The 9,239-nt window shown below is 45.5% G+C and overlaps 1 protein-coding gene and 1 long non-coding RNA gene across 4 annotated transcripts in view; one reads left to right on the forward strand and one right to left on the reverse strand.

The window, feature by feature from the left end:
- The window catches only part of LOC112157084 (large neutral amino acids transporter small subunit 3), a 14,032-nt gene extending 5,995 nt beyond the window's left edge, over nt 1-8,037 (forward strand). For 2 of the 3 annotated variants that reach the window (XM_024289616.2, XM_024289617.2), the window contains exons 6-15: nt 336-428; nt 537-670; nt 1,489-1,631; nt 2,663-2,809; nt 3,362-3,397; nt 4,410-4,530; nt 4,607-4,739; nt 4,817-4,890; nt 6,591-6,714; nt 6,798-8,037. In XM_024289616.2, coding sequence (XP_024145384.1) covers nt 336-428; nt 537-670; nt 1,489-1,631; nt 2,663-2,809; nt 3,362-3,397; nt 4,410-4,530; nt 4,607-4,739; nt 4,817-4,890; nt 6,591-6,714; nt 6,798-7,025 — 1,233 coding nt within the window. In that variant the 3' untranslated portion in view covers nt 7,026-8,037. The remainder of the gene's footprint in view (nt 1-335; nt 429-536; nt 671-1,488; nt 1,632-2,662; nt 2,810-3,361; nt 3,398-4,409; nt 4,531-4,606; nt 4,740-4,816; nt 4,891-6,590; nt 6,715-6,797) is intronic. The other variant, XM_024289618.2, reaches the window with a different exon arrangement.
- LOC112157087 lies at nt 221-1,876 on the reverse strand. The gene is made up of 3 exons (XR_002921089.2): nt 1,556-1,876; nt 534-651; nt 221-457 (listed from the first exon to the last, which is right to left on the reverse strand). It is a non-coding gene; the product is annotated as an uncharacterized LOC112157087 (long non-coding RNA).
- Nucleotides 8,038-9,239: the final 1,202 nt, after the last annotated feature.

The following is a 9,239-nucleotide window of genomic DNA, read 5'->3' on the forward strand; positions in this document are numbered from 1 at the left end:
TCTTTGGTTCCGTCCCAACATGCAGGAATCAAACAAACCAAAATCAAATCTATTTGGGGAAATAGATTCAATTCTGGAGGCCGAGCTTTATTTTGAAAATGTGTTGTCCTGAGTGACTTCCTGTTCCTCTGCAGCTCAGTGGACCTTCAGAAACATGTCGGTCTGTTTGCAGTCGTCAATATTCAGTTTTATTAAGAATACAAACTTCTTTATTTCATCTCTAGTCAGCATTGATTACTTTACTGGTGACAAAGTGAGAGAAAATATGAAGATAAACTAAAAATTAATGTGAAACATTCGATCAGGAAGTTGATCGGAGTTTCTCTCTCCTGCAGCTGCCGAACATGTTTGGGAACATCCGATCCACCATCCTCTCCCTGATGATCGGATCCTACGCGTCTTCGGCCGTCACCTTTCCTGGTGTCAAGGTGCACACATGCACGTGCACGCTCTGTCACTATGTACACATAGCAGAACATTCAAAATAAAGTGGCTTCATCGTGTCTGATGTTCTCCATCCTCCTCATCCTCACCAGCTGATCTATGACCTGGGCGTGTCGTTCCGGGTCATCATGTGGGTGTGGTCCGGCCTGGCCTGCATGGTCGTCCTCAACTGTCTGCTGAACTGGCCCGGCGAGTCCTTTCCCGCTCCTGAAGACATCAGATACACGTCAGTGGAGATCTTCTCCTCACGCGTCACACGTAGACCTGAAACACCTGAGTCCCTCAGAACATGACAAACCCGACAGAGTCACCTTTTCTTCTCTTTCTGGTTGGTTTGTCCCACTGCAGGGCCAAGCAACTTTCACAGAAATGATTTAAAAAATCAAATTTTAAAGAAAGATTTTATTTATTAGGGAAAATAGTTTAACTGTAACAAATATGGATGAGATTTAGAGGAGAAAAACTCCACAGAAACATCTGCATCATCTGACGAACTTTGACAAGTATTCTGGATCAGAGGAGGAACTTTCTGGAAGGAGAACGTTCCATTTCAGGTGGAGCAACAGTCAAAGACGGCGGCGGTGGTGTGATGGTCTGGTCTGAAATAGCCAAAACAGCTAGCATGTAGCTAAACTCCAAATTAGCCTAAAAATCCTCGTAAATGACTAAATAGTCCATAAAGCTGCAGAATAGAAATATTTAAAAACTTTAAAACTGTAACTTAACATAATTCTGAATAATAAAAAAGCAGGAATATTATTCCAGAATAAATCAACTTAAACCTTAAATAACTTTCAATATTTTACTCTCAATAAAAATATATTTTATCTAAATTATACAAGTTAGAAATGAGCTCAAGATAACATCGGGTCATTAATAACAATAAAATAAAATGATCTGGAGGGCCGGATAGAATTACCTGGAGGGCCGGATCCGGCCCCCGGGCCGTGACTTTGACACGTGTGATCTAGAACCAGACAGAACCGAGCCTCCTGAGTTCTGGAGTGTTTGGTTTCATCAGCTGATCTCCCTTCATGTCTGCAGGAAGAAGCTCCGGCTGGACAGGGTGGTGTCGGAGGACCGGCTGACCGGGGACAGGTACGTCACCCACCTGACCGTCATGAAGGACACGGTGGGGGCCCGGCAGCAGGACTGTGAGCAGAGAGACCCCCAAAGCAAGACCAACGGTACGTTCCTGCTTCTCAGGTCAGCTGCTGACCCTGGTTTGACCTTCATCAGAGGAAGACTCCTCTGCTTGTATGTTTGCCGCTGTCTTCATCAGAGTCCTCCTGAAGGTCTCGAATCACCTCGAATCACCTCGAATCACCTCGAATCATCTCGAATCATCTCGAATCATCTCGAATCATCTCAAATCGTCTCTTCATGCAGTTTCTAAGAAGCGTCATGCAAACGTTTGTGTTGAAGCCAAACAAAGACGCCATGACTGAGACCTTCAGGTGACGGTGGAGCGACCGACGGTCCGATCCTCCTCCTGAAGTTCTGTTTCTCTGAGGAGGAAACCTGAACCTAAACATCCTTTAAGTCTTTGGGGTCAAATCAGCTTAAAGGGAGCAAAAAACTGATGGAAAATTTGAAAAACAGAAGTGTAACTGAAAACAAAGAGAACAAGACATTTTAAACTTAAAAAAAATTATGAAATGCTAAAATTTGGAAAAGAAAAAGAAAACTTGAGTTAAAAAACTATAAATGTAAAGTGACCAATCGAACAATAATGTATCCATCAGTAACAGCTGCTGTTTAGTTTTTTTAAACGGAGCTTAAAGCCCCGCCCCCATGTGAAATTACAAAAACTGTGAATTGAAACTAAAAACAGAGAACTGAAAACAAACAATGAAAAACTAAAAAAAAGAAGAGCTGAAAGTAAAAATAAACTTTTTTTATTGGTAACAGTTTTAGTTTTTGTAAATTCAAATTTCAAATCGACCTTTTCTTCAAATTTTCAATATTACTTTCTAGTTTACAATATTTATTACTGAGTTTAAAACTTTTTCAAAACCTTTTTTTTTTTATTTTCAATCTTGTTTTGGATTCACTTCAAGCTGATCCTGATCTGATCCCAGAGATGTCTTACATCCATCCTGATCCTGAACGACCTCCGACCCTCTGCTGACTCCTCCCCTGACTCCTCCCCTGACTCCTCCCCTGACTCCTCCCCTGACAGGATCCTGCTCTCACTCCCGTTCCCTCTCCCCCCCAGCCTCGGTGCCGCTCTGCCGCTCCGTGTGCTCCCCCATCTTCCTGTGGAGCGTGGTCACCATGGCAATCACCCAGCTCAGGGTCATCTTCTTCATGGGGGCGATGAACAAGATGTTGGAGTTCCTGGTCATCCATGGTGACCCCCACCGTAAGAATTCACGTCACTATAACCCAATATCACTACAGTTGTCTCATTGGGCGTGATTGTCCATAAACATTGAATCACTCATAAAATATGAACAGGAGCCAGAGGCGGGGTCCACTGCCAAGAGCAGGAGCACAGATGAATCTGGAATCTGTCTGCTGCTGGAGGGAGGGACAACACATGAATCCCACTGCACTAAACAGAAGCATAGAGAGCTACGAAAGAAAAGAGAGAATAGAGGTTCTGGATGTGGGTCGTACCATCTGAGGGGGGTGATGGACTCAACGCTCTCAGGAGTACAGTGTGAAAGCAGACCAAACCAAACGAAGGAGTTTGTTGGAGCTTCACCTGAAGCTAAAAGTCTTGATTCTAAAGGACAGAAACCCTCAAGTTATTGAAGTAAACCTTCTACTGAGGGCTTAAAGGCACACGGGCAGCAGGGCTGGGGGGAGCTGAACCTTTAAACTTCATTTTTGTCCTAAAACAGAACAACCATGAGGCTAAGCATCAGCTGTTACCATGGCAACGCTGATCTCCTCCTGTCGTCTCTTTCAGCCTCGGAGGAGCTGCAGAGGGAGGCGGAGGAGCAAGGTAACCATCCAGGGCGGCGTGGAGATGCAGGTTCCACTTAAAAATAGACGGAGCTGAAAGCCGTCGGGTAGATAGATCCTCAGGAGTCGAGACTGAAGGACTGAGCTGGAAACTAAAGAAGACGCTAAACCAGCGGTGTGTTACAGGAAGTGGACGATGTTCAGGATTACAGAACTCACTGAGGATTGAACGTCAGATCTACTGTTTGGTCTTTGGAGGTCAACGTTTCAGCTTCCATCCAGAATCATTAATGCAGCCTGAAAAACACTCTTAGACCAGATTCAAACTGTTACGGTCCCAATAGGTACAGAGGTCTCAGTCGGGGGAGGGGAGAGGGGGGGTCATTAATCTGACTATTCAAAACAAACAAAACAATCCAACAAATAGAGACTATCAAGGTCCAACCCCTAAAATAAAACAACAAAACCCAGCAGTGTAAGACTGCTGAGGAGAAGGGACGACTCGACGACCTGCTGCTCCTTAGCCTCCTGGTTGAGGGTCTCCTCTGGTTTGAGGTGTTCATCACCTGCCAGGTGATCAGAACAGGTGAGGGATGCAGCACGCCAGCCATAACACAAACATCTGCTGTATCTGATCACTGGAACATGGTTTATTCCAGACCCAACCAAATGAAGTGAATTCAGGCCCCATTTTGACACGATACGGACGCCGCCATGTTGGAGCCAGACGTGTCTTAGTGAGCGGTGATTGGTCCGAGTTTCTATGGCAACCACTCTCACCAATCAGGAGTGGAAGGCCACACCCCAACCCCCTGAAAGCGAGCTGCAATCTGTGAATCAAATGATTTGAACGCGCCCAACAGGCTCCGCCTACTTTTATTGAGGCGTCTGATTGGTCCGTTTATGACTTGAGTTTTTATTTACACTCAAACATTCTAATGTTGTGGTTCTGAGGCTCAGATGAATTTTGCTTTAAAATATGATGAAATATTCATCAGAATCCTCCGGATCAGCTGCAGCTCGCTGATCCTCCCGCCTCTCTTCATCTGCAGTCGGTTTCTACTCGTCCGTCTTCGGCACCATGCAGCTGCTGTGTCTGCTGACGTGTCCGCTCATCGGGTACATCATGGACTGGAGGATGAAGGAGTGTGAGGAGGACGGTCTGAGCAGGAGGTACGGCCAGGAGCTCCAGCAGGACGTCAACCAGACCAGAACCTCAACGCTCAGCTTCCTCTTCTTCCTCCCGCAGCAGCAAGTCGGATCCTCCGCGGAGAGACAAGAAAATCCAGAAGCTGACCAACGCCATCCGAGCCTTCATCTTCACCAACCTCCTCCTGGTCGCCTTCGGGGTCGTCTCTCTGATCGACAACCTGCCCGTTCAGGTGATGACAGAGCCCAGCCCATGCAGAGAGTTCTGCGGTTCCGGATGATTCCATGTGGACTCTGTGGTCCTTCACAGCTGCTGGGGTTCGTGCTGCACACCATGGTGAGGGGCTTCATCCACTCCTGCTGCGGAGGCCTGTATCACGCCGTGTGAGTGACCCGCCCGCTGACGCAGGTCCTCCTCAGACCTCCTGAGACATCCTCAGACCTCCTCAGACCTCCTCAGACCTCCTCAGACCTCCTCAGACCTCCTCAGACCTCCTCAGACCTCCTGAGGCATCCTCAGACCTCCTCAGACCTCCTCAGACCTCCTCAGACCTCCTCAGACCTCCTGAGGCATCCTCAGACCTCCTCTGACCTCCTCAGACCTCCTCAGACCCCCTCAGACCCCCTCAGAATCCCTCAGACCTCCTCAGACCTCCTCAGACCTCCTCTGACCTCCTCAGACCTCCTCCTCTAATGGAGATCTTTACAGCCTCAGGAACCCTGACTCTGCACATCATGATGCCTCCACCACCGTGTTTTACATACTTTACGTTCTGTTCCAGACTTTTTGAACACGTTTCCTTGAACCAGCCACACTAGTCAGGTTCAGAGTTTCCCAGCCGAGATTGAACCGGTGAAGTAGCGGTTAGCACTGTCACAAGTAGTGAGAAGGTTCAAATCCCAGCTGGACCTTTCCGAGTGGAGTTAGCGTGTTCTCCTCGTTCAAAAACCTGCTGCTCATGTTCAGAAGGGATTCTGAATCCTACTCTAAAAAACATCAAATGTCCCAAAGTATTTTACTCGTTTGTAGTTTAAACATCTTTTTACAGTTGATACGAAGTAGAACTTCTTCACGAGGAACATTCAGGATTATGTAACGTCACGGATCTCCAGTTGGGTCCGTCAATCGTAAAAACATCTTATTTAAAGTAATTTCTTAAATGAACGAGTTTTTTGGCTCGGGATTTTCAAATAATTCTAACAAGTTTATCCTTTATATTTTGTTAATTTGGGGGTAAAGTTTACGTATTTATATATGGGTATAATGTACTTATAACACTTTTTATTTTACAATACATGCTTATTGTAAAATAATTTATTATCAGAGAAATATACCTGAACATGAATATTCATAAATGAAATGTAGTCATGAAAAATAATGTTAGTTCAGTTTACAGATTTGATCACTTTAAGCAGCAGGAAAACATCTATCTTCTACTTTTTATCCTCATTTGAGGATATTTTTCAGCTCAGGTGAGAACGTGTGAAGTTATGAGAGACGACCTGCCCCCCCCTCAACCCCCCCGTCACCCAACGGTAGCTGGGATAGGCTCCAGCAACTGCATGACCCAGAAAGGAATTCAGAAATAGATGGATGGATGATATTATGGGATGGATGGATGGATGGATGATGGATGGATGGATGGATGGATGGATGGATGATATTATGGGATGGATGGATGATATTATGGGATGGATGGATGATATTATTGGATGGATGGATGATGGATGATATTATGGGATGGATGGATGATATTATGGGATGGATGGATGGATGATATTATGGGATGGATGATATTATGGGATGGATGGATGATATTATGGGATGGATGGATTAAAGGTTCCTCCTGGAGTTACCTCTGGTTATTTCTAAATAACCTCCAAACCCAACAGCTGATTTACCGCTCAAAGAGTGTCGGACGTTTCATCTTCTTCATCAGATGTAAACCTGTCAAAATCTGCTTGTTTCTCTTTGAACCAGAGAACATGACCCCCTCCACCACATGGGTTTCTGTTCTGACCCAAAGGTTCTGTTGTACACAGAGACTCCTCCTGTTCCTAACGAAGACCCAATCCCGTTCCAGGTATCCGTCCAACCACTTCGGATCTCTGACTGGAACCCAGTCGATGATCAGCGCCGCCTTCGCCTTACTCCAGCAGCCGCTCTTCATGCTGATGGTGGGACACCTGAACGGAGACCCTCACTGGGTAAGAACCGCCACCCGCCGGCCCGCCAGCAGCCGTGGACGGCGTGCTGACGCTGGCGTGCTGACGAGGCTTTCTCCCGGCAGATCAACGTGGGCCTCCTGGTGGTGTCCCTGGCCGGGTTCTTGCTGCCGTGTTACCTGTTCCAGCACCGCCGGAGCCTGCTGAGGGCGCAGGCGGCCCAGACTCTGCTGGCCTCCAGCCAGTCCGAGAGCGAAATGGCCCTCCTGATCCACACGGACGGCGGAACCGCGGCGGGCCAGGTCAACAGCCTCTTGGAGATGGAGGAGACGTCTGATGGGTTCCCGGCGTAACGCCGCCGGCGCCAGAGGACGTTTCACGAGGAATGAGCGGTCGCCCCACGCGCCAGGGATGGTAGCTCCGCCTCCTTCCTCATGGAAACGACGGTCAGGACAGAAATAGGAGTTTTATTGGTCTGCTCTCTGTCAGCTGAAGGAGTTTAAACAAAGTTTGGATCCTGTTTTTCTATGCAGTCAGACTGCAAATAAGAAGGTGCAGGAAGCTGTCCTGCCAAAATAAAAGCATGAAATCCGATTCAGAATGTCAAACCAGGTTTCTCCAGTTGCCCCTCCCCCTCACCTGAAGCTTCAGCACCAGCGAGTAGAAGATGGACCTGTGTCGGTTCAGCACTTCCCTGCGAGACTCTGTGCAGGCGCAGGCTCAGCTTGAAGAAGCAGCTGAGGAGGTTTGATGAGCAGAGAGGAGCCGATTGGGCCGTCAGACCTTTGATGGTAAAGATGTGGCGGGAAACGGAGCGGCGTTTTGAAGTGAACTGTGAAAGCTCCTCATGCAGACTCCGACTCCATGCTGGTGTAAATGTGTTGGAATGACCCTCAAACGTGACCTTTGGTTCTGTTTCTGTTCATCTGTGACGCACAAAAAGACTTTCTGACTCAGCAGCTTTTTCCTGATTATTGTTTCAACTTTTTGCTTTATTTTTCTTGATGTTGTTTTTATCAGCTGATTTTTGTTTAGAATTGTCTAAAGGAGTGTGTGCTGCTTTCAGGGACATTGTTTCTGTTTGTTTGTTTGTTTGTTTGCTCACTCAATCTGGGAAGAAGTGATCATTTCCCAAATTAAACATAAACATAATTTTAAATCATAAACTTCATGATCCTAAAGTCCAAGATCTGAAATAGACGAATAAATGAATGAAAAAAATGGTTTTAGGATGAAAATATTTTTTCCTCAAAGAATCATTTGATTTGAGAATTTCTGAATAGATTTTTACGGCGTCTTCAGATGAGATCCTGACACGTTTCAGACTCACTGAGGAGACTTGAAAAAAATGTAATTTTCTGAGTATTTCTTTATTCACATGGTTGTAAATTAGGAGCAGATGAAGAAATGCTGTTTGAAAAAGACCGTATTTGTGATGTAGAAAATACACTGGGCGGGGCCACAACCTCACAGCTCCGCCCCCTTCTGGTCATCCACTCACGGACAGATAGATCCATGAACGTCTTTGTCTTCCTGGTCGGAGCTGGAATCTGGATCAGATCTGTACGGTTGGATACAAACGATGTTGCTGCTGTTTTTGTTGCACCGCTAATGTTAGCTTGTGGCTGTAAGCTAGCGGGTGAGAGTTTAAATAGATGATGTTGGGAAATGTGGGCGGGCTTACTCCACAGCAACAGTCCCGCCCGCAACTCAAAGGTGAATTTCTGATGAATTCTTGCCGCTCTGCAGAAACTATGACCTAGAAAACATTTTTTTTTCATATGGTTAACAACAGCGTAATCATGACAAGAAAGACAACTGGGAACGTTTATAGATCAGAAAATGATCAGAGTAAGACTTCTAGCATATTTAACAGGAGAGTACATCTGTATCTTCTATTGACCTCCATCCACAATGCTGATGGAAATGAAATCATTCATTCATTCATGATTCCTGTCAGTTTTAGGTTCAGCTGAAGAAACTCCGGGAGCCGGCTGGCTTCACAAAGAAAACATGAACTGATGTGTGTTAAAGGGTAACAAATCCCTAAATCATCTTTTATTGTCTGCTGACCTCTATAAATGAGACTTTAAGTCCTGTCTGTTGGTCAAATTTTTGATAAATAAAAATCAAATACTCAAATACTCAATCAAATTCTTGAAAATAAAGTCAAAAACCATCTGTGTGCCGCCCCCTACAGGTTGAAACGAGGAATTACATTTGAATTTCATCACTAGTTACACATCATTTCAGAAGTCCCACATCATGATCTGCAGCTCCAGTAATAACAGTCCTGTTCCCCAGAGTCAGCCTCCAACTTCCCTGTTTGGTTACCCTTTAAGTAAACCAACATCCGTTTAATTTTGAATTCAACTAAACGTAAATGCTCTTTATATAAACTGCTCACAAAAACCAAAGGAACACTTTTTTATTGAGCATGAATTGAATTAAACCTGTCTGATAATCTTCTGGTTGGTTCAGTAGCTGAGGGCCTCGTTAATCAATTTCAGCTGTATTGGTGTTCATGGAATTAACAACAGGTGCACTTCAGTGGCAACAATTAGAAA

This window comes from Oryzias melastigma, linkage group LG1, assembly GCF_002922805.2.
Source record: "Oryzias melastigma strain HK-1 linkage group LG1, ASM292280v2, whole genome shotgun sequence".
Classification (NCBI taxonomy): domain Eukaryota; kingdom Metazoa; phylum Chordata; class Actinopteri; order Beloniformes; family Adrianichthyidae; genus Oryzias; species Oryzias melastigma.